This window comes from Rana temporaria, chromosome 7 (assembly GCF_905171775.1).
Source record: "Rana temporaria chromosome 7, aRanTem1.1, whole genome shotgun sequence".
NCBI lineage: Eukaryota > Metazoa > Chordata > Amphibia > Anura > Ranidae > Rana > Rana temporaria.
This window is the reverse complement of record NC_053495.1, coordinates 118,246,944-118,273,117: the sequence shown is the minus strand read 5'-3', so window position 1 is coordinate 118,273,117 and position 26,174 is coordinate 118,246,944. Positions and strand designations below refer to the sequence as shown.

Sequence of the window (26,174 nt, the reverse complement as noted above, 5' to 3'; positions counted from 1 at the left end):
CCTCTTTAAATGATACTGTTCATAAGGCTAAAGAAAGAAATAATAAAAACAAAAATAATAATAATAAAAAAATAAAAAAACACACGCACACACACACACACTACATGGGAAATTTCTGGATTGAAGGGTAATATTGCACAAAAAAAACAATTTCCTATTTCATCTTTTAAATGGACCATTCATTTTTGTCTTGTTATTTTTAGCTGGTATTGTAAACCCATTTACAAGCGATATGACTTATAATAAAGGCTTACCTTTAGGTACAGTGAATATCTGCTAAAACATGTACCATTTAGGAGATATTCACATTTATAGTGGGTGGTGAAGTCACTGGAGTATACCATCCATTGAGAGTGCTGTGCCGCAACCATGACTCCCATGCCCATGCGCAGGAGTGAAGTCGCTGCGGCCCAGCCATTCAAATGTGCAAACCCAGAAGGGAGACAGGGTGCAGATGGAAGCGTTGACAGCGTGCCACTGGAGGGGCTTGGTTTTAAGTCAAGTCGGTCATAATGCAGTGCATACTAGCACATTATCACTTAAACATATTTTTTTTTTTTTATGGGACGTTACATTTTTTAAAGGCTACAGCAGGAACAGATTAGAATCCCTGTTAAGTTTCAGTGCTATCCATGTCCCTGATAGGGAGATTCAGCTTTGTCTTAGTACCCACTGTCATCCAGACAGGAAAATGAGACATGAAAATAATTACAACTGCCCTTAAAACAAGAGGCAAGGGGAAATCATTAGATGAGAAAACATTTTAGACCCCTTTCACACTGATCGATCAACTTGGGTACAACCAGCCTGTCGGATTTTACATGCAGCTACTATAGTAGTAATCACTGTTCTCCTGGCAGGGAGGGGAGAACACAATGGCTCCGCGGGAAGGATTCCCCCTCAACACCGACTGTGTTAATGGGGGGGGGGGGGGGGGGGAGTCTCTTTCTTGCAATCTGTGGATGCAGGAAAGAAAAATGTCTCTGTCTATGACTGACTTAAGAGGAATCCCCCAACACTTTGGAAAAAGGTCTTTTTGCACTTCCGGTTGTGTCTCCAGAACGGGACATGAAAAGGAAACCTCCCCAACAGTACATAGACAGACAAAAAAAACACACCACACACAACAGAGGGTATTACCCTTCCCTACTCAATCCAAAAAAAATAAAAAAAATAAGTTTTGGCTATACATGCACTTTCAATTTCATGTTGCAGATGCTATTAGTATTATTTAAAGGGCTACCTGGAAGTTGCCTGTGAGGTACTTACCTTTTGAGGATTTTCTCAGCATGATCTGCTGAAATGTTGATACCTAAAGTCTTAAGGGAATTTAAGATTTCAGAAGCTTCAATCTTTCCTGGAATGAGAAAAGTGAAAAGACGAGTGGATAAAAAGGTTTTTCATGTAAATTAAAAAATATGCTCCAAGATTATTGCAAATGAAAAAGCACAAACACATGTAATCTCTGTGCAGCTGCAGTCTCTCTGGAGACTTGTGGAGATATTTGCCACCGCTACTACCAACCAGGTTCACCGCTGCCATAATAGCCTTTGTTAGGCTGATAATTAGGCATGGTCACCCTTTGAATATATTTTTTTACCAGGCATCCTCTGTAACCAGTGGCAGGGCTAAAGGGAACTTCCCCCTTTTTTCCTCACTCTCCCCCTAGGCACCTTCCTCCTCCATTGAAGACTCTATACCCTATTCTGGGGTCATTTTACTACCTATCAATATACGTCCAGCAGCCCGGACATATTTAACCCTTTTGCTAGGAAATCCCTTTGCCTAATACCTACATTCTATGGATCATTACCAATGCTCCCAACACTATCTCCAACCATACTAAGACTCCGCGAGGAAGCGCTGTGAGTTAGCGTGAAACCGGTCGAGTCAGCTAAACCCAGCAAGCCATACCATCGCAGACATCCCATGTCTGCACCTTCATAACGATACAGGACCATAATCTGTACTTACGGGTTGCCTTTCATGTCTTGAAAGTTTTCAACCTTATTGTTGATATACTATTATCCTTTACTACTCCTGTTATTGTACTTGGAGAGGCTTGCCAAGTTAGCCCATTAGATAGTTTTTGCTGCGAATGACAATCTTTCTTTTATTATGTATTACAATTTTTCTTTTTATGTCTTAATAAACCAAGACATTTTTAGAGAAAACTATTCTCTGTGTGACTGTATTCTGACCAACCAACTGTGCCTAAAAAGTCCAAAAATTAGTTATTTCCTCGACTAAAAAGGATCGTTCACACCTGCAGCACCTCTAAAAAGAAACCGAAAAAAAAAAAAAAAATTCAGTCCGAAACCGAAAATTACTTTTCTTTGTTTTCCCCCTATTTCAATTTTTTTTAAATAATTGTATGTATTACATGATGGTCACAGTGGCTGCGTGTGTTGGCACAGTGGCTGCACGTGATGGCACAGTGGCTGCGTTGGATGGGCACAGTGGCTGCGTTGGATGGGCACAGTGGCTGCGTTGGATGGGCACAGTGGCTGCGTTGGATGGGCACAGTGGCTACCTGTGTTGGCACAGAGAGGCTGCAATTGATGTTTTTTTTGGTAGTCAGAGAAGGCAAGCATGGCTCAATAACACACAAACGTTTTTTTTTTTTAAAAACGTTTGTGTGTTATTGAGCCATGCTTGCCTTCTCTGACTACCAAAAAAACATCAATTGCAGCCTCACTGAGCCACTGTGAAAAAATGGCAGATAACTTTTTTTTATCTGCCATTTTTTCATTAAGAAAGTGCTGGTCACCTCAGTCAGTATTAAGTTAACCACTCTCCCCCCCCCCCCCCAATCCAGCCATTTTGTTTGTTAACTTCTAACAGGTTCTGTTCTGCTTACTTTTTTAGCAGCACAGCTCCCTTCCTGCCCAGCGCTCCGAGTCCTCCATCGCCTCCGGCCGTGACGTCAACACGGCTCACGCCGCTGGACTGAACCAAGAGACTCCCCCATAGAGCAGGGGGAGTGAAGAGGGGAGTAAAAAAAAATTTAAATTGAGCTAGGAAGAGCGCTCGCGGCAGTCGGCACACAATATGTACAGTGCCACTGCCGCTGCCCGCGCTCTGTACTGGTCTGGTGACCGCGGCTACATTTGTACAAGAACCTGCCACCCCTCCTATACGCAATCGTACCACCCACGGAGGGCGGTCATTATCGGCAATTTTAAATGTATTTCGGCATGTCCCACAAATTGCTATTTTCGGCCGATATGTATCGGCCACCAATATATCGGTGCATCCCTAGGTTTTTTTTATATAATATATTATATATATTATATATATATATATATATATATATATATATATATATTTATATATTACACACACACACACACATATACATACATATATACACACACACACATCGTGGCAGAGCGAGGCTCTGTCCCAATGAAAATGGTGTTGAAGTGGACACAGAGTCTGCATATCGGCTGAGTGCAGAGCTTAAATTTAAAAACAGAGAAAATTACAAGTCCATAGAAGGAGAAGAGGTGGATGTTTTTTCTTTGAATGATCTATTATCCTGTGAATCAAGAGTTCCATCTGTTCCTTGGGTTGGAATATCCTACATGTGCATTTTATATGTACTGACGGTAAGGGTCAGTGTGTTTGGGTGTTGGTGGAGGCTCGGCTATTATCCTTGCACTTGATTCCTCCTCTCTTCTGGATTTCTTTTGGATTGGATCCAGATTTCAGATTGTCATCTATTGGAGTGATACATATGAACTTTGGATTGGATCTACATTTAAATTGACATTTATTGGAATGTTACATATGAACTTTTTATTATTATTTTAGCGCTACACCACAACTTTCATTATTTTCCATTGTATCCAACAATATTGTGTCAGCTGCTGTAGTTATATATTGTAACGGAATGACCCGTGACACCCAGAGACTTTTGAAGGATGGGGGGGTACTGCTGTGCCAGCGTCACTAATGACTCTTGGGTCTAGGGTCACCCTGTGCCCCTTTTGGGCATAGGGTGACTGATAACTGATAATTCATGTATTGCAGGAGTTCTGGACATATTACAGGTGATTTCATGCGGACCCACAACAGGTCAATAGGCTCCTGAAAGACATTCCATTGTCCATTGTGTGATGCCAATAGTGTGTTGTGTCTATTGTACTGATTAAGTCTGAAAGGTCAGATGTCTACTTTCAGGGGTAGGGAATTAGCATGTCAATTATGTTTAGTAAAGGAATGTGTTTTGTGAATAGCAGGTCAGAGTCATAACGTCTGACTTCGCAGGTGTAGTAATTAGGTCATGTTAATTATGTCAGACCAGTGCCGAAAAGTCTGAGGGATGTGTATTGGAGACTCAATAGCCCCCCATTATGTGATGTGTGGGTGGAGTGTGTTTTTGTCCCTGTGATTAACTGTAACATGCCTGTAACTGCATAAAAAGCTGAGAGTGTACCATTAAAGATTTGTTCATACATTTTGAAACCAGTAACAGAGCTTGTCGGTCTCGTTATTCTGGGGAATGGAATGGATCGGGTCGTGTCTGATGTCTGTCGGATAAGCTGTCGTGGCTGATGGAATGGGAATATCGTAAACGGTGGTGACCCACAGCAGTGGGATAATTCCATCGCCGGAAGAACAGCTACAAGGGCACAGGACAATGGAGACACAGTATGAACGGCTGAAGCTCTCTTCCCTCATGGACTTACTGGAGAGCCGGGGCAGACTGGCCAGCAACCGTAAGAAAAGGAACATTATCGCACAACTTGTCGAAATGGATAGAGCTGAGAGGCCCAGCGTAACAGACAGGACACGCGAGGAAGAAAGTTTTGATCGGGCTGTTAAACGAGGACTGGCACAGTATGGACCTAACCCTCCACCGGAGATCATAGACCTGGTTATAGCGGCTGTGGATGCCACTTGGCTACATCAAAGAGGTGCTGCAGCAGCAGAAGTCGCAGCAGCAGAAGTCACAGCAGCACCAACTGAAGAGAGAGGAGAGGTACAGATACCAGTCCCCATGGAAGAAGAATTCAAAAGGAGGTTACAAGAGATGCGGATACAGCACAGAGGACCAGTATCAGAGGAGGCCCTGCTGGGATGGTCGGATGTGATTCGTTGCCAACTCTGGAAGGAAGCGCTAGCTCTTGAGCAGCAACACCTCCATCCATGTAAGGTACTGGCCACAGTATGACGCACGAATGCCGTTTTTGGGGGAACAACCGAAGCAGGAGTGGATAGCAGAGTTAAGCAGGCTGATCCGGGCAGAGATGCGGTTGGATGAAAACTACAGAGCCCTCCGGTGGTATGTAGCCCAAGAGTGCCCGTGGTCAGCGGATGACAGCCCCACGGAAGGCTATGACTATGATGGCATGGGATTATTGTATTGGAGGATGTCCAGTGATCCTGACTTCGGGAATGACCGGGAGTGGCGCTTGGAGGACATAATGGAGCACAGAGAGCAAAAATTGAGTGTCCCGGAAGGGCACTGGTTACAGGAAGATTTGGAGTTTCTAGCCATTCAGGAATGGGAGCTGGAGATAGCCTACAGACAGCTGCTAGACTCTGCTCAGCAGCAGGGTGGGGCTCCCGTTGCCTGGGACTATGAGGAAATTTTAGATGACAACTGTGAAATCCTGGCTGATGAATCGACAGTGGAAAATCTGAAGATTGCCATTCCCAAAGCTGAAGCGGATGATGTGGAGTTACAGGGGGCTAGGGCAGTTGGCTCATCTCCCCAGCCACAGATTACAGAACGTATAGACTTAATAAACCGTTCAGAGGATGTTACGGTTTATGCATACCCAGCAGAAGAGCTGGCAACAGAGCAGAGTGCCACAAGCCTCTGCTCTCAACTAACGGAAGAGGGAGTTCCTGGGGTAGTGGATGGGACTTTAGTCTTCACTGACACAACCCCAGAAAATGGTGCGGCACTGAGACAGGAGGATGTCAGCTTTGCAAGCACCGGGGGATTTTCTCCTACCACCAGTGGATGGGACTTCAGTCTCCACTGGTATACCCCAGGGATGGGGGGCAGTTGGCCCAGAACCCCAACTGAGCCCAGTCACCCTGTCTTCTCTCCAGCGGCTGAAAGGACTCCAGGAGAAGAGCCAGTCCAGGCCTCTCCCCAGCGGCAGGCATGTTCTCTGAGAGGGGCAGAGGATGGCTGGGTGAGTAATGCTCTGTTTGTACCAATTTATTTGGGGTACGGTATGGATCCCAGCATTGGAGGACTGGAACTACTGACTAACTTCGGAGTCAACCCGTTTGGGATTCCCTCCTGTGTCAGTCTCCCACCGAAAGGGGAGAGATGTAACGGAATGGCCCGTGACACCCAGAAACCTTTGAAAGATGTGGGGTACTCCTGTGCCAGCGTCACTAATGACTCTTGGGTCACCCTGTGCCCCTTTTGGGCATAGGGTGACTGAGAAATATTAGTTATAAATTACATGAGATGGGACATTACTGATAATTCATGTTTTGCAGGATATCTTGGAATATTACAAGTTGTTAAAGTCTGACTCCAAATGGAGTGTTTTCATTCAATGGGGGGGGGGGACGGGACACATGCTTTTGAGGTGTTAATTGCGTCTGCTCCTAGACATTCCATGACATTCCGTGATGCCAATACTGTTTTGTGTCCATTGTGCTAATTAGGTCTGCTCCTAAGACCTTTCATTATGTATGCTAATAACACTGTTTTGTGTGTGGAATGCAACTTGTCAAGCTGTATGCAGAGACAGGCTGTCTGGATAATGACTAATAATTAACTCAACTGAATGTCATTGTCTAAGAGAAGGTGTATTGAAGTCCCCCCATTGTGTGATGTGTGGGTGGAGTGCGTCTTTGTTCCTGTGATTAACTGTAACATGCTTGTACTGTATTATAAGAAAGCGAAGATACCATTAAAAGTATTCGTTCATACATTTTATAACCAGAGAAATCCATATGGATCGTGTCTACTGGATTGTAGATTGTCGGATAAGCTGTCGTGGGGGGATGGAATGGGAATATCGTAAACGGTGGTGACCGTTACACACACACACATACATACATACATACATACATACATACATATATATATTTTAGATTTAGCGCAACATCTATTACGGTACATTTTACAAGATAGAAAGGGAAAAATTATGCAGCACAAGCACTGTGCTATACAGCATGCCTTAATTGAACATGATCTTTTTTTTAGGGTTACAACCACTTAAATGTGGTTGCGATGTCAAAGGCAGGACCTCAGGATGCCTTTAAGACTGCACACAGAATAAGCAAACATCTAAATGGATATAAAAGTTGGATCAATAGGTAACAGGGAGGAGTTATGTGTACAGTGTCCGCAGTAGCTCAAGCATCCAGCTGGTCATATATGTTCAGCAAGTGGACAGACTACAGATAGCTATTGACTCTAAAAAAGGTATAGAATAGGAACACAGATTGCATTTACATTATATATCTAGTTCATCACTGCAAATCCCTATGGGAAAGGTGATGAGTATGTTATCTGTAGAACATAGATGATTTATTTTTTTCTATGTAATCTCCAAGTCATCTCCATCCTGTGTAGACTTCTCCTGTACATATGGAACAAAACACATATCTCCAGAACTGGGCTGTGTGCAACAAAAGATACACAGAGCACGGCTTGGCCCCACCCTCCGCTCCTAATGTCAATGTTCAGGGTGCTGCTGCGTCTTCTTTGAGAAGAGAAAGAGGGGAGTAGAGCTGCTGTAAACAGGCACATGCTGGATCGATATTGGGCTCAGATAAGTGTTTAATGGGGGCTTGGGGGAACTTTAAAAAAGGTTTGTTTATCTTAATGCAGAGAATGCATTAGGGTAAAAACCCTTTTGCCTTTAAGGCCACGCTAACACAAAAAACACAGCTTTCCTTACTAAATAAAAAAAAAAGAAGATTTGGCTGGAATTCGCTTTAAATACACGCATGCAGGTATTAAAGCGGAGTTCCAGCGTTTATGTTTATTAAAAGTCAGCAGCTACAAAAAGTGTAGCTGCTGGCTTTTAATAAACAGACACTTACCTGTTCCACTGTCCAGTGCCGCGGGCACCCTGAGCTTTGCTCGTCCCCCTCTCCGCCGGTGCCTCCATTTTAACTGTGGGCACTCGCCCGTGACAGCTTTCGGCTTCACGGCCGGGCACTCACTGCGCATGTGCTCCCCGAGTGGACAGGCGATCGCCTGGGACCTGTCACGTGTGCCAGGTGATCACCTACAGGGAGGGGCCGATACGACGAGTCGCCTAAGCGGTCCCTGGGCGGAAGGAGGAAGTGGGACAGGAAGTCCCACTCCTACTGAAGCCCTCACTCCCCCCCAAAAAATTACATTTGGCATGTAAGGGGGCAAGGAGTTGTTTAAGCGGAAGTTCCACTTTTGGGTGGAATTCCGCTTTAAGGTGCAGAAGAAGGAAGACTTTATTTCCTCACCATCACTGTTTTTGTCCAAGCTTGTAAAAGCAATTTTCATTTTCTTTTCATGTTCTTCTAGATATTTCATGAACTCTGTAAAGTCAAGTGTTCCATCTTTATTGACGTCACCAGCTGCAACAATTTTCTGAAAAAAGGTAACAAAAGAGACAAACCGTTATTATTTAAAAATTATAGGCCAAAGCAACAGCTAAGCTTACCTTGACACTACCCAGCACCATATACATAACTTTCCTTTGTTCTCCAACTGCTCTATCTAGCTTCTAAGAACCATAAGAAATACTATGTACTTTTGGGTGAATGTGACTTACGTCATTTATCTGTACTGGGCAATTAACAAGCTCCATCACCGTCACATGGAATCAGCCCATAGTCTTATATAAGCTACAACTCGAAGCCTACCCAGGGGGGCTTCTCCTGATCTCAGCAGCAGAATGGAGTAGTGGTAAAGCAAAGGAAGGGTAAGCTTTTACTGCATGGAAGGGAAGGATCAAAATGAGCCTGTGGCTTTTCCATTGTAAAAAGCACAGGTTTACTGCAAGGCCACATGCACACTGGATGTCTAGTCTGTGTAGACCAGGGGTCCTCAAACTTTTTAAACAGGGGGCCAGTTCATGGTCCCTCAGACTGTTGGGGGGCCGGACTATAGTTTAAAAAAAATATGAACCTATGCACACATCTTATTTGAAGTACAAAAAAAACAGGAAAAAACAATACAATATTTAAAATAAAGAACAATTTTAATCAACATAAACTTATTAGTATTTCACAGATTCCCCTCATCACAGAACCCCCTCCCTATCACAGACCCCCTTATCAGGGAACCCCCCCATCACCGATTCCTCTCCATTACAGATCCCCCCCATCAAAGATTCCCCAGTATTAGGTCCCCCCATCACAAAGCCCCCCCAACACAAACTTCTCTCCGAGCCCCCAATAACAGGCCCCCCCCCATCACACAGACCCCTAACACAAAGGGAGGGGAGAGGATAGGATAGAGAAGGAGCAGTCAGGTGGAGGGTAGGACAGAGTGGGAGCAGCCAGATGAAGGGGAGGACAGGGTGGATGCAGCCAGGTGGAGTGGAGGACAGGGTGGATGCAGCCAGGTGGAGGGGAGGACAGGGTGGGAGCAGCCAGGTGGAGGGGAGGACAGGGTGGGAGCAGCCAGGTGGAGGGGAGGACAGGGTGGGAGCAGCCAGGTGGAGGGTAGAATAGAGTTGGAGCAGCCAGGTGGAGGGTAGAACAGAATGGGAACAGCCAGGTGGAGTGGAGGACAGGGTGGATGCAGTCAGGTGGAGGGTAGAACAGAATGGGAACAGCCAGGTGGAGTGGAGGACAGGGTGGATGCAGTCAGGTGGAGGGTAGAACAGAATGGGAACAGCCAGGTGGAGTGGAGGACAGGGTGGATGCAGCCAGGTGGAGGGGAGGACAGGGTGGGAGCAGCCAGGTGGAGGGTAGAATAGAGTTGGAGCAGCCAGGTGGAGGGTAGAATAGAGTTGGAGCAGCCAGGTGGAGGGTAGAATAGAGTTGGAGCAGCCAGGTGGAGGGTAGAACAGAGTGGGAGCAGCCAGGTGGAAGGGAGGATAGGGTGGATGCAGCCAGGTTGAGGGGAGGACAGGGTGGATGCAGCCAGGTGGAGGGTAAAATAGAGTTGGAGCAGCCAGGTGGAGGGTAGAACAGAGTGGGAGCAGCCAGGTGGAGGGTAGAACAGAGTGGGAGCAGCCAGGTGGAGGGTAGAATAGAGTTGGAGCAGCCAGGTGGAGGGTAGAACAGAGTTGGAGCAGCCAGGTGGAGGGTAGAATAGAGTTGGAGCAGCCAGGTGGAGGGTAGAACAGAGTGGGAGCAGCCAGGTGGAAGGAAGGATAGGGTGGATGCAGCCAGGTTGAGGGGAGGACAGGGTGGGAGCAGCCAGGTGGAGGGTAGAATAGAGCTGGAGCAGCCAGGTGGAAGGAAGGACAGGGTGGATGCAGCTAGGTGGAGGGTAGAATAGAGTTGAAGCAGCCAGGTGGAGGGTAGAATAGAGTGGGAGCAGCCAGGTGGAAGGTAGAATAGAGTTGGAGCAGCCAGGTGGAGGATAGAATAGAGTTGGAGCAGCCAGGTGAAGTGGAGGACAGAGTGGGAGCAGCCAGGTGGAGGGTAGAATAGAGTTGGAGCAGCCAGGTGGAGGATAGAATAGAGTTGGAGCAGCCAGGTGGAGGGTTGAACAGAGTGGGAGCAGCCAGGTGGAAGGTAGAATAGAGTTGGAGCAGCCAGGTGGAGGGTTGAACAGAGTGGGAGCAGCCAGGTGGAAGGTAGAATAGAGTTGGAGCAGCCAGGTGGAGGGTAGAATAGAGTTGGAGCAGCCAGGTGGAGGGTTGAACAGAGTGGGAGCAGCCAGGTGGAAGGTAGAATAGAGTTGGAGCAGCCAGGTGGAGGGTAGAATAGAGTTGGAGCAGCCAGGTGGAGGGTTGAACAGAGTGGGAGCAGCCAGGTGGAAGGTAGAATAGAGTTGGAGCAGCCAGGTGGAGGGTAGAATAGAGTTGGAGCAGCCAGGTGGAGGGTTGAACAGAGTGGGAGCAGCCAGGTGGAAGGTAGAATAGAGTTGGAGCAGCCAGGTGGAAGGTAGAATAGAGTTGGAGCAGCCAGGTGGAGGGTAGAACAGAATGGGAACAGCCAGGTGGAGTGGAGGACAGGGTGGATGCAGTCAGGTGAAAGAAAGGACAGGGTGGATGCAGTCAGGTGGAAGGGTAGAATAGAGTGGGAGCAGCCAGGTGGAAGGTAGAATAGAGTTGGAGCAGCCAGGTGGAGGGTAGAACAGAATGGGAACAGCCAGGTGGAGTGGAGGACAGGGTGGATGCAGTCAGGTGAAAGAAAGGACAGGGTGGATGCAGTCAGGTGGAAGGGTAGAATAGAGTGGGAGCAGCCAGGTGGAAGGTAGAACAGAGTGGGAGCAGCCAGATAGATGGGAGGTAAGTTCTTACCTTGGAGGGTAATAAAAGAATCACTGGCTCCCTCCACTCGATAGCCTCATGTCATTTCTTCTCCTCTCTTCCTATTCCCCTTCCCACTCGGCATGTTGGGGGCTGAACTCCTCTCAGGGAATCATCATGGGGCCTGCTGGTATCCAGGACTACTATTCCCATAATGCTCTAGTTTCCCAGCTATTGGCTCTGAATGTAGCCAATAGGAGCAGGCATTGCCAGGTGAATACTCTGCTCAAGGAGAGGGAGGGGTGGAATTCCCCCGCTGCTGCGGCTCTGCCTGTGTCCCTTCTCAGAAACTGTCAGTTTCGTCGCCACTGCCCTGTCACTAGTTTCAGTCCACGGGCCGGGTAAATCACACTGGCGGGCCGGATACGGCCCGCGGGCCGTAGTTTGAGGACCCCTGGTGTAGACCTTGTGCGTCCAACCCCACCATTTTTTTTTCCACCCAGGAGGCACAGGTGTAGCATTCAGACCTGCTAACTGTCACATCCTATGAGGCTAAAATATGCTGCATGGACATGCCCAGAAGAAAGAAATTCTATGTTTAGGGTATTTTTCCCTGCATGCATAGGGCCCTAAATGTGAGTACCACTTAGTATTCAGCCACAAAATATTTCAGACTGGAGGGCTGCAGGCGGCAGGGCTGGATGCCACACCTGTGCCCACAAAAACGCTGGGATTGGACTCACATAGGCTAGACACCCAATGTGCATGTAAATTGTGAGGAAAATTATAAATAAATAGTAATAAATTATTAAAAAAGCAACAAATATAACCCTCGGAGTGTCTACACAGCTGCTGAACACTTATAGTGATACCCCGCACTATTTTCACAAAACCCAATGTGCATGCGCCCGAAGGTAAAACATTGCAATAATGCAAGCTATGCTCCAATTGAAATAAATAAACACATGCACTTTAGGAATGAACATAGCATTACAGATAGAAAGTTGACATCTAAACCTAAACAGTCAATGTTTGGTGGACTGGCGTCTTCCCTAGTGGGTGTTCATATACATATAAACCCATCAAGAAAGAATTTGGGTTTTGCAATTGTTGACCTTCTGATGCAAGTTCCCTGGTTAACATGGCATAACTAACCCAAAACTATAATGCAGATTAGGAAACTGAAGTACTTACTGTATCTGCATACCAGAAAAGTCACTCCAAGTACTAAATCAAGAGGGTCCATTAGACAGCCACAAACATAATTTTAAAGCGGAGGTTCGGACGATTTTTTTCTTAAAAGTCAGCAGCTACAAATACGCCAGCTGCCGACTTTAAAAAAAAAATAATAAAAAAAAAAAAAAAAAAAAGAGAAGAAGGACACTTACCTGTCCAGGGCACCCGCGATGTCAGCAGCCGAGGCTGAGCAATCGCTCGGTCCTCGGCTGCTTCCGCCGCCATCCTAGGTGAGGGAATCAGGCAGTGAAGCCTGACAGCTTCACTGCCCGATTCCCTACTGTGCATGCGCGAGGATCGCGGTGAGCCGTCACTGGTCCCCGCTCTCTCCTGGGTATCTGCACCCCCCTCCCCCTGAAAAGTGCCAAATGTGTCACCGGAGGGGGGGAGGGATCCAAAAAGCGGAGGTTCACTTTTTGTGTGAACCTCTGCTTTAAGATAGCTAGGTTACCATTGGCAGCTTCCATATTTATTAAAGTAGAAACAAAGAAAAGGCGCTTTCATTTTGTATAGCATAATGGTGACCATACACTAGATGCAAAATCCTTAGAAAATTTGTCATTTAGACAGTTTGTTCATTTTTCATCCAGTTATTGGGCACAAATCTAAAATCTGTTGTGATTTTTTTGAGCCCCAAAAAGAATAAAAATAAAAAAAGGGAAAAGTTTGGAAAACTTCTGCAGAAAAGCGGATAATTTGAAAGGATAATGTTTTTTTCGCCCATTAAAATGTTGAAATGTTGGTACTGCGCATATGTGACCCAGAAGCAAAAAACAAACGAGATTCATTTATGTCCATTGAACGATTTATTGTTCCAAATTCGGTCATTACATGGGGATTGATTTACTAAAGGCAAATCCACTTTGCACTACAAGTGCACTTGGAAGTGCAGTTGCTGTAGATAAAAAAGGGGGAGATCTGAAATGAGGGGAAGCTCTGCTGATTTTATCATCCAATCATCTACCAGCAAAAATTCTGTTTTTTATTTTCCTTGCATGTCCCCCTCGGATCTACAGCGACTGCACTTCCAAATGCACTTGCAGTGCAAAGTGGATTTGCCTTTAGTAAATAAACCCCATGGCGTCAATATCGACTGATTCTGCCATCATGGAATGACCAAATTTAAAAAGATAAATTGTTCAATGGACATAAATAAATACATTTTTTGTTCATTTTGTCACATATGCTTAGTGCAAACAGTTTGGGCAAGGAACACATTAACCTTCTAATTTATCATTCGCTCTGCAGAATTTTCGAACCCGTTTCTTTGATTTTTTGGTTCTGAAAATTTAAAACCAATTTTCTATTTGCATCTGAATGAATAAATGGTCCAAAGGACAGATTTTACAAACGATTTTGCAGCTAGTGTATGGCCAGCATTAGGGAGGGTTTAGAACCCTAGTTAGATTTGTTTGCCATCTGCGTCTCATTGAGGAGATTTTTCTTTACTTATCACATAGCCAAAAACAAGACATCCCTCCAAAAATGAGGGAATCCCTGGTAGTCTCCCCACTGGAAGATTTCCCCCTATTACTGTTCTGGAGACCACTCAAAATTTGAGATTTTTCTTCACTTTCTGTAATTGTCACCAGAACAAATAGAGGATTAAGGTAAAAAAACCTGTGCTGCAGCAACCCCCCCCCCCCCCCACTTTCCTTACTCGAGCCCATCCGATCCAACGATGTGCACGAGAGCAGTGGCTCCTGCAGTTGTCTCTCTCCTCATAGGACAGATGGATAGCAGCGGGAATGATTGGCTCCCACTGCTGTCAATCAAATCTGGTGATGTGGGGGCCGAGTCCCGCTGCCTGTGTCAATGGACGCAGCAGCAGGACTCAGAAGTGAGCCCGCACAGGTGCCCCCAGGGAAAATGGCTTTCCGAAAGACCACCAAATAACTTGACTAAAATAGCTTTTCATCTACAACTTGCAAAGAAATAAACCCAAGAATTAACCACTACTAGTCCATACTGCACAATAAACCTAAGCCCTGATGAAGGGGGGTTGTGCGTACCCAACTGGAATATGCTGGATGTCAGCTGTTGATAAACGATTTTATTTTGACATTTCCAAAGTATACCTGCACTGATCTCTATGTACATTCCTCTTTTCATTTTACATATGTTGCGTGTGCTACACAGCACGCAGGGGGGGGGGGGGGACAGGGAGCGCGTGTGCCGCACAGCGTGCAGGAGGGGGGACGACAGGGAGCGCGTGTGCCACATAGGGGGGACAGGGAGTTATTTTTATGCTGATGTTTTGGGTTTCTGTTTTTTTCCCCTTATTAGCTACCAATATTTCATCTCTTTTTGGCTTTGTTCGTTTTTTTTAGAGCAGAAACTACTGAAACAAGTAGAACGTTTTTTAAAAATTGTGCGCCTTATCAGTTTTTGAATGACTCACTGTATGACAAAGTGCACATTCATGAAGCCAACACACTGGCTGTTATTAGACACTAGGCCAGAGGGGTTTAGTTTTCATGTTTTATTGTAGTCATTCAAACCAGAAGCCATTCCAGGGATAGGTGTACAGTCCATTTACTCACTACATAGATACAGAGTACCACAGCTAACAGTATTGGAAGGAGATTTGTTTATTTAAAGGTGTGTGAGGCAGGTCACCACTTGCAAATCTATAAAAGGCGATTTCTTGACATAAGTATTAACAATAAGCAGGAATATTAGGATGTGGTCTGCACATATTTTTTACAAAAAACAATTCCCAACATACTACCTATTATTTCAGTCTGGTTTAAAAACAATAAAAAATAAAAAAAATAAAAAAAAAAAAAAGAGAAAGAAAGAAAGAAGAGAACAGGTCTCCATTATTCCCTGAGGGAACATTCTTTCCACCATCGGGTTTATGCAACAAAGCGTTGCTCAGAACAAAAAGGATGTGCAAAATGCAGTAACTATTAGTTTGCCTTCACACACACATACATACATACATACATACATACATACATACATACATACATATATACACACACACACACTAATACTAATCTAGGTGAATGCAGCATTGGCCCAATGCTGCATCTGTCCCCTGCCGTCTCCAAGGCCGAGAGCCAAGCAATCAAAAACCGCAGATCGCTCGTGCTCATTTTTTCAGTAAGCAGAGTGCAGTGAATGTCTCCGATTCTCTGCCCCTTCAGCACTCACTGGAGTGCCAGGCGTGACTGGTTCAGACTCTCAACAGCACGCTGAGCTGCTGGTCAGGAATCTGGCCAGATCCCGACATTATTGTTGGGATCCCTGCAGAGCCTGAACTGGCTCTGTGATGTCAGCTGACAGCAAACTTTAGCCCGCTGTCGGCTGAATCTGGGTCACAGGAGCACAGAAATTGCACTCATGTGACTCACAGAAAAAAAACTTTGGCCATATTTCTTAAATATACAACACTTTGGCAGTGCAATTTATTTAACATACAGTATGTATAATGAAAGGGGGAATGTGCCCAGCCATAGAGATGAGTGCAGGTATACTTTAGAAATGTCACAATAAAATAGTTTATCAACAGCTGACATCCAACATATTCTAGCAGTTACGCACAACACCCCTTCATCAGGGCTTAGGTTTATTGTGCAGTATGGACTAGTAGTGGTTAATTCTTGGGTTTATTTCTTTGTAAGTTGTAGATGAAGGCTATTTTAGTCTGTTTGTTTGGTGGCCTCTCGGAAAGCCATTTTTCCTGGGGGCACCTGTGCAGGCTCACTCACGAGTTTCGCTGCCTTGTCCATTGACACAGACAGCGGGACTTGGCCCCACCCCTTGCATCACCAGATATGATTGACAGCAGTGAGAGGGGGGGGGGTGGGAGGAGGTAATCCCCGCCAGGAGAAAATAAAATAATAATAATCACATGTAATATTCAACAGGCTGGCTTGTATTCAAGTTAGAGCACTCGATCAACTTGGTACATTTAGCATGCCCATACATGGTTTAAATCTCAGCCTGCTGAAGATTCCTGCTTAACTGTCCAACATTCGAACCATCTGTGGCCAGCCTTAGCCTCTGTTTGATCTGCATGTACCATGGTGCCGTACATGTGATCTGTTAGAACACCAGCCTTGCGATGACTTGACAGTTCAGTTGAGAGCACAAGCAACTGTCACAGTTATCATTCACAACATGCTTGAAACAATGGGTTTAGTTCCACTTTAAAGGGAACCTGTCAGAATATATTGGAGCTCCTATTGTCAATTTGTTTTTAAAGTTCTAGGCCAGTGGTGGCGAACCTTGGCACGCCAGATGTTTACAGGGTTTGACAAATTTGCTTGGAATCTAGGAGCCAGCTAAAAAAAGTTAGGAGCCAGAAAACACACCCGGTCCTGATGAGCTTGCGCGCAGAAGCGAACATATATACGTGAGCAGCGCCCGCATATGTAAACAGTGTTCAAACCACACATGTGAGGTATTGCCGCGATTGGTAGAGCGAGAGCAATAATTCTAGTCCTCCTCTGTAACTCAAAACATGCAACCTGTAGATTTTTTTAAACATTGCCTATGAAGATTTTAAAGGGTAAAAGTTTGTCGGCATTCCACGAGCGGACGCAATTTTGAAGCGTGACATGTTGGGTATGAATTTACTTGGCGTAACATTATCTTTCATAATATTAAAAAAAAAAAAAAAAAAGTGTGGTGTAAGACCGCTGCGCAAATACGGCATGACAGAAAGTATTGCAACAATCGCCATTTTATTCTCTAGGGCGTTAGGATAAAAAATATATATAATGTTTGGGGGTTCTAATTAGAGGGAAGAAGATGGCAGTGAAAATACTAGTGAAAAATTACATTAGAATTGCTGTTTAACTTGTAATGCTTAACTTGTAATACCAACGACCACCATCAGATGGCGCCAGCTCACACAAGGAAGAGCTGGGGACTTCACCTTCCAAGCCAAGTCGCCAGGAGGCTATTTCTAGTCGCCATGGCGACCGGGATTTGTCGAGCCCTGTTTTAGAACTACATTTCCCATGATGCTCGTGCACTCTGCAGTGTAGATGAGCATCATGGGAAATGTAGTTCTAAAACCTCTGAGGTAACAAGGTTCACCATCACTGGTCTAGGCTCTGTAGTCCCCATTTTTATTTCACTATTTGAGGACAATGACCAGAAGCAAATTTATATTGTGTGCCCCAACAACTATATTGACCTATTTCATGATATGCTTAGGAAATGTATGCATATGGGTTCTAATAAATCAAGAAACCTTTCCTTACAAACTGCTAAAAGATATGAAGGCTTTGCTCCACTATAACAACATACACACTTCTTTACGCAATACACGTCCCTGGACAAGTTCAGTAATGTGAACAAAGTCACATCCATGTGCCCCTCCTCACCACTCCCTGTGGATATTGATTCTGCAGGACAATAAAGGAACTGATGACAAGATGAGATAGAAACAGCTGAGGCTAGGGTAGAAGAACTAGGAGTAAAGCAAAAGTTCAATGGGGAAAGCAACATAAATTCGGACGACATAGCAAAGAGAAGAGTGTTTCCAGAAAAGGTTCCTTTCACATTAGCACGTCTCCAAAGTTGCACGATGTCACAGCGTGACATTACATTCTATGGATCAAAGTCACACCAAAATAGTGCAGACACCTTTTCCAAATCGCTGCGACTTTAAGTCACAGCGATTTGAACAGGTGCCATTGAAAAGAATGGCGTGCGATTTGTCATGAAACTTTGATGTCCAAAGTAAAATCATACAAAACTTTAAGGCCCCATGCACACGAGAAGCAATTACAAACACCTCTAAACTCACGTTTTCAAAGGCAAAAACCGGCGTTTAAATCGTTTTTACCGCGAATTGCCGCGTTTGCGGCTGTCAGCATTTATCTCAAAGACATTGTAGACCCTCCCAAAGCTTTGAAACGCAAAAAAAAAAATTTTGCGTCTGAAAAAAACGGACATAAACCCAACTGCTTTAAAACCCAAAAAAACTTGATTGTGTGCATGGACACATAGGATAACATTAAATGTGTTCAGGGGCAGTTGAAAAAAATGCCCAAATGCCTCTGAACTCGAGTTTAGCAGCGTCTCGTATGCATGGGGCCTAAAGGGGTTTGTTTTTTATTTTCTAAATAGGTTCCTTTAAGCTAGTGCATTGTTGGTTCACTTACCTTTTCCTTCTAAATGTTTTTTTTTCTTTGTGTGAATTTCTCACTTCCTGTTCCTCCTCAGCAAGCTGTTCTAAAGGACTTTCCACCGCTTGGATGATGGTGGAAAGTTTACTGAGGAGAAACAGGAAGTGAGAAATTCACACAAAGAAAAAAAAACATTTAGAAGAGAAATCAAAGGAAAAGGTAAGTGAACCAACAATGCACTAGCTTAAAGGAACCTATTTAGAAAATAAAAAACAAACCTTTACAATCCCTTTAAGGCCCATTCACACCACAAACTGCATATTTACTGCGCATTTTTGCACACACAGCGATGTGCATTTTTCCTAAGCTTGCATTTTCTTTCTTCTTTGGACTTTTATGTGCACTGCGTTGTGGTAAATGTTTGTGTATTTACATGCATTTGCAGTGTGGAAAAACGCAACTTGCTGTACTTTTTCATTGCACTGCAGTGGTGTGAACTCTGCTCATAGAATAACCTGGATTTTGGACTGCCTTTGCAGCTGGAGTGCAGTCATAAAGGGATCCCACTGTATCTGTTGTGAATGGGCCCTTAATGTGGTTGTAACAGTAGAAGGCTTTGTCTCCTGCTGCTGTCAATCACAGCCTGTGAGGAAAGAGTGAGAGGTGGGGCTGAGACGCCCTGTTTATGTCTATGGGCAACATATAGAGCCTAGCTGGGGGGCGGGCCCGCACAAGTTCCCCTATAGAAAATGGAGCCTGTGGGGGAACCCAGAAGAGGTGGATTGGGGTTGCTCTGTACAAAAACATTACACATACCGCTATAAACACCAGAATGTGGTGCTTGAAACCCGCATTCCATGTGCATTTCCCACCCAGTTTTCAAATCGCACCGCAGTTGTGATCTGCAGCAGGTGTCAATAATAAATTAACCACTTAAAGCGGAGTTCCACCCAAAAGTGGAACTTCCGCTTAATCCACTCCTTGCCCCCTTACATGCCACTTTTGTCATGTAATTTTTTTTGGGGGGGGGGGGGGGGAGTGGGGGCTTCAGGAGGAGTGGGACATCCTGTCGCACTTCCTCCTTTTGCCCAGGGTCATCTAAGTCGGCCCCTCCCTGTAGGCGATCGCCTGGGACACATGACAGGTCCCAGGCGATCGCCTGACCAATCACAGTGCGCAGCGCCGCTCGCACATGCGCAGTGAGTGCCCGGCCATGAAGCCGAAAGCTGTCACGGCCGGGTGCACACACTAACAATGAGGACTCTTGCCCGGAGAGGGGGGTGGAGAGGAGCGGAGCTCCGGCCGGCGCGTCGCTGGACCATGGAGCAGGTGAGTGCATGTTTATTAAAAGCCAGTAGCTACATTTTTTGTAGCTGCTGACTTTTAATAAACATTAAAAACGCCTGGAACTTCCCCTTTAAGGACCGAGCCTCTTTCTGAGATTTGGTGTTTACAAGTTAAAAACAGTTATTTTTGCTAGAAAATTATTAATTTGTTTTCATATTAATAAAGATAATGTTACCCCGAGTAAATCGATACCCAACATGTCACGCTTCACAGTTGTGCCCACTCGTGGAATGGCGACCAACTTTTACCCTTAAAAATCTCCATAGGTGACTTTTATAAAATCCTACACGTTCAATGTTTTGAGGAGGTCTAGGGCTAGAATTATTGATCTTGCTCCAAGAATCGCGGCGATACCTCACATGTGTGGTTTTAACACCGTTCTCATATGCGGGCGCTGCTCACGTTTGTGGTCGCTCCTGAGCACGAGCTCGTCAAGATGGGACGCTTTAAAAAATAAATAAAAAACGTCCTCTTAAATATGAGATCTGGGGTAAAAAAAAAAAAAATGGCCCTTTAAAAGCATTGGGCAGAAGTGACGTTCAGTGATATGGAGACGGATAGGGGCCCATCTTCCCCTCCACCGCTGCCGACGGCTCCGGTAAGCAGCGGAGAGCGGCGGCCCCTCTCCCGCCACCGATAAAAGTGATCTTGCGGTGTATCCGCCGCAGAGACCACTTTTATCTGAAAGAGGACCGCCCATTCTTGAAGAGGGTACAGGGGTTATGGTAGCTAGCTGCTACCATAACAACGGTATTTTTCTTCTAAATAGCGACTTAGAACGACGGCGGGCAGTCCGTAAGCGGGTAATGACACCCCAAAAGCAGATCGCAAATGCAGTGCATTTGCTTGCACCAGTCGCGTGGTATAGAAGTACCATGTGATACCTTTGGAAATGCACTGCAACCATAACGCATGTACTACTCTTGATGTGGGTACAGTGAGCTATGAGCCCATTCAAGATGAACAGGCTCAAATGACACTACACTGAAGCGCATGTGAATCACATAGGAGCGCGCAGCGAGTTCCCATGTAATTTCTAGTGTGAACCGGCCCTTAGACCCCCATACAACTTTTGTTGTCCGATTTCCTTTAAATTTACCAAAACCTCGTAGTACAAGGGCCTGCCTGATTGCATTCAAATTGAAAATCTTAGACCCCTTTCGTACTGAGGCGCTTTTCAGGCGCTAGAACGCTAAAAATATCGCCTGCAAAGCGCCCTGAATGAGCCGCTCCTCACACTCCAGTATGAAAGTCTGAGACCTTTCACACTGAAGCGGTGCGCTGGCAGGATGGCAAAAAAAAGTCCTGCTAGCCACATCTTTGGAGCGGTGTGTATACCGCTCCTCCACCACTCCTGCCCATTGAAATGAATAGGCACCGCGGCTTTACCGCCAGCAAAGCGCCGCTTTGCGAGTGGTTTTAACCCTTTTTCGGCCACTAGCGGGGGTTAAAAGCATCCCGCTAGCGGCGCTTTATTGACGACGCACCCACCGCCCCAGTGTGAAAGGGGCTTTAAAGCAGGGTTCCACCTACAAATTATAAATTTTTTTAAGTCAGCAGCTACAAACACTGTAGCTGCTGACTTTTAATAAGGACACTTACCTGTGCAGGAAGGCCGCGATGTCGGCCCCCGGATTGGGTGCAGACTAGGGTTGTCCCGATACCGATACTAGTATCGGTACCGATTCCGAGTATTTGCGGGAGTACTCGTACTCCCGCAAATACCCCCGATACCAAAATAGAATACTTCCCCCAACCCCGCCCGCCGCCGAACGAATCCCGCCGCTACGTCGCATCCTGCCGCATCCCCGCTTGGTTAATACGGGCGGGGAACATTACAGCATTCATTTGAATAGCTGTAGTCTTTCCCACCGCGCCGCGTATAGACACTCCCCCTTGCTCGGGTAAACTGTCCAATCCCGAGCAAGGGGGAGTGTCTATACGCAGCGCGGCGCGAGAGACTACAGCTATTCAAAGCTGTAATGTTCCCCGCGCGTATTAACCAAGCGGGGATGCGGCAGCATGTACGGTAAGGGGGACATGGCTGCTTTTTTGGGGGGGGACATGGCTGGATATGGGGAGGACATGGCTGCATATGGGGGGGGGGACATGGCTGCGGATATGGGGAGAGACACGGCTGGATATATGGGGGGGGGGGGACATGGCTGCATATGGGGGGACATGGCTGCATTTGGGGACATATTTAAAAAAAGTATCGGTATTCGGTATCGGCGAGTACTTGAAAAAAAGTATCGGTACTCAGTCCTAAAAAAGTGGTATCGGGACAACCCTAGTGCAGACGCTGCAATTCTAACTAAGGGAAACTGGCAGTGGAGCCTTGTGAATGGCCAGCTGTCTTCTGTGACACACACAGGTCCCAGAAGACAGCGAGGAGGGGGGGCTCACCGCACAAAAGGAAATTACGTCCTGCGCCGTGGATGTACACGGTGTACTTCATAACAAGGAACTACAGAAGAAGAAAAAAAACGAGGCGTGGAGAGGTGGTCTTTCGTTTAAGACCACCTCTCAAAAGCGGGAGGAAAAAAAAAAATTGTAGTGTGTATCCAGCTTATGACTGGTCTTACTAGTACTAGACCTACCAGCCTGGGGGCCGAATGACAACGAACCAGTTCCATCATCCATGCTATACAGATGTACAGAGTGGATATTGTGTTCTGACCGGCGCCCCGCTGGATTATGACTGGTTGCTCGGGAAGTGGCCACAATTCGCAGTGTATGGCTAACTGTAGTCAGTTATATCCAAAAATAGTTCTGTAACTCCAATTATAGAGAAGAACCTTCAGATATAAATACATTTATTATTTCAATCATTTGACAATGTCCATCATAACTCAGTGCTGGCACACCGCCAATTCTGTACTGCCATGTGTATATATACTGTATACTGTCCAATCATACAGCACCCACCCTGATCATTATTACTGCACAGCCTGATCATCAGAGATCCTGGGCCTGGCACAATGTGTGTATCCTGGATAGATAGATCGTACAATTCCACCCTCACTCCAATGCAGAGTACATGGACTCTGATGAAGATCTCATCCTTCCCCTGGACTTACCTCCTCGGCTCCGGGGGACACCGCCATCCCCAAGGCTCGGAGCCCCTGCTGCAGCTCCAGAATGTCCACCTTCCCATCCTGATTGACGTCCAGCTTATGGAAGAGATCGGCGTACTTAGACGGAGTGTCCGATCCTTCACACATCGCCCGACACAGCATCGATCTCCTGACCTGATCGTACATCTCCAGTGTCTGTCTATGGGGACTGCTGGTCGGGATCAGGAAGAGCTCAGGGCAGGCCGACAAGACAAAAATGTAGAAAGACAAGAAAGAGTGCAGTGACAGGACACCGCCCAGAGAGGGGGAGGGGCGAGCAGGGAATTCCCTCCGAGGAGGAGGAGGGGGGAAGGTACTGCATGCCTGGCGTCTCCTCTCACATTCATCACTCCTCACACTACAATCATTACTCCCAGCTCTATTACTCTATTACTCTATTACTATGATCACGACTACTCGGATCTATTACTTCTATCAGTATTACTCTGATCAATTATTCCGATCACTACTACTCGGATCTATTATTCCTATCACTACTACTCGGATCTATTATTCCTATCACTACTACTCGGATCTATTATTCCAATCACTACTACTCGGATCTATTATTCCAATCACTACTACTCGGCAGGGGCGGACTGACCATTGAGTCACTCGGGCACTGCCCGAGGGCCCCATGCCACTAGGGGGCCCCATCCGGGTTGCCAGGCTCAGTAGATCTGTCCCTGATATGTCCGAAAATGACATGCTTTTAATGTGAATATCCCAAGATTTTAGCTGCCCGCCTCTGCACTACCTCCTGGCGTGGTGGCCATCTGTAAGCCAGAGGGGCCCCATAATCTTCTATTGCCCGGGGGCCCCATGAGTTGTCAGTCCGCCCCTGCTACTCGGATCTATTACTATAATCACTACTACTCTCTGATCTATTATTCCTATCACTACTACTCTCTGATCTATTATTCCTATCACTACTACTCTGATCTATTATTCCGATCACTACTACTCTGATCTATTATTCCTATCAGTACTACTCTGATCTATTATTCCGATCACTACTACTCTGATCTATTACTATAATCACTACTACTCTCTGATCTATTATTCCTATCACTACTACTCTGATCTATTACTCTAATCACTACTACTCTGATCTGTTACTCTAATCACTACTACTCTGATCTGTTACTCTAATCACTACTACTCTGATCTGTTACTCTAATCACTACTACTCTGATCTGTTACTCTAATCACTACTACTCTGATCTATTACGCCTATCACTACTACTCCTGATCTATTACTATGATCACTACTACTCTGATCTATTTATATGATAACTACTATTCTGATCTATTACTCTAATCACTACTACTCTCTGGTCTATTACTCTAATCACTACTACTCTGATTTATTACTATGATCACTACTAAGCTGATCTATTCCTATGATCACTACTATTCTGATCTATTGCTATGATCACTACTACTCTGATTATTACTCTGATCCTTATTACTTCTGTCATTAGTATTCTGATCATCACTTTGATCCCTACTACTCTGATCATTACTCTGATTATTACTCTCACCATTAGGCTGCTTTCACATTGAGGCGTGCAGCCGCGGTGACGGTATAGCCGCGCTATTTGTAGCGCGGCTATACCGTCGTATTTACCGCGATATTCGGGCGCTAGCGGTGAGGTTTTGCGGGCGGTATTACCGCGCTTTCCCATTGATTTCAATGGGAAGGCGCGGTATAGGAGCGGTGAACACACCGCTCCTATACCGCGGTAAAGATGCGGCTAGCAGGACTTTTGGAGCGCTCCTGCTAGCGCACCGCTTCAATGTGAAAGCCTTCGGGCTTTTACATTGAACACTACAGGGCATGATTTTTCATGCGGTATAGCAGCGCTATTTTTAGCGCTGTACCACATGAAAAACGCCTCAATGTGAAAGGGGCCTTACTCTGATTGACACTCTGCCTCCTCCAAGTTCCCATACAGATCACAATCTTTCTCTGTCACATTACACAAGTTGCAATTATGTATCACAGTCTCACAATACAGACATAAAGCGGAAGTAAACCCATCAATTTAACATTCTCAGCATGCCAGGAACTGTCAAACCATCCAATGGCTGGTGTAATGACTGATCAGATCACATGTGCAGTAGCATGGCAGTTGAGGATAATACAGAAGCCAAGATGCCAGCTTCCTTGGCTGAAAACGATAGGAGGGTTTATTTCCACTTTAACCACTTCCATACCAGGCACTTACGCACCTTCCTGCCTAAGCCAATTTTCAGCTTTCAGCGCTGTCGCATTTTAAATGACAATTGCGCGGTCATGCTACACTGTACCCAAACTATTTTTTTATCATTTTGTTTCCTCAAATAGAGCTTTATTTTTGTGGTATTTGATCACCTCTGCGATTTTTTTTTTCACAACAACTAAAAAAAGACCGAAAATGTTGAAAAAAATAAAGATTTTATTTTTTTCTGTTAATTTTTTTTGTAAATAAGTAAGTTTTCTACTTTGATTATGGGCACCGAGGTGGCACTGATGGGCACCGATGAGGTGGCACTGATGGGCACCGATGAGGCGGCACTGATGGGCACTGGTAAGGCGGCACTGATGGACACTGACAGGCGGCACTGATAGGCGGCCCTGGTATGCACCACTGATGGGCACTCATAGGCGGCACTGTTGGGCACTCATAGGCGGCACTAGGCACTCATAGGCGACACTGATGGGCACTCATGGGTGGCACTGTAGGGTACTTATGGGTGGCACAGATGGGCACTGATAGGTGGGCACTGGGCATGGATGGGCACTTAGAGGTGGCACTGATGGACACTGAGGGGTGGCACTGATGGACACTGAGTTGTGGCACTGATGGACACTGAGTTGTGGCACTGATGGACACTGAGGGGTGGCACTGATGGCATTGCTGGGCATCACTTGTGCCCATGTTGCCAGTCTGTGCCCATTTGTGGGCACTGATTGGCATCTATTCTCTTTTTTTTTTACTGCCATTTTTTTTACTGCCCTTCCCTGGTGGTCCAGTTTGGGCTTCCCTGGTGGTCCAGTG

The 26,174-nt window shown here is 45.7% G+C and overlaps 1 protein-coding gene across 1 annotated transcript in view; it reads right to left on the bottom strand.

The window, feature by feature from the left end:
- SLC25A24 (solute carrier family 25 member 24) overlaps positions 1 to 23,375 on the bottom strand; it is a 72,109-nt gene extending 48,734 nt beyond the window's left edge. Inside the window, exons 1-3 of the mRNA XM_040359895.1 lie at positions 23,095 to 23,375; positions 8,434 to 8,560; positions 1,270 to 1,357 (exon numbers count right to left, since the gene is read on the bottom strand). Coding sequence (XP_040215829.1) covers positions 1,270 to 1,357; positions 8,434 to 8,560; positions 23,095 to 23,277 — 398 coding nt within the window. The 5' untranslated portion in view covers positions 23,278 to 23,375. The remainder of the gene's footprint in view (positions 1 to 1,269; positions 1,358 to 8,433; positions 8,561 to 23,094) is intronic.
- Positions 23,376 to 26,174: the final 2,799 nt, after the last annotated feature.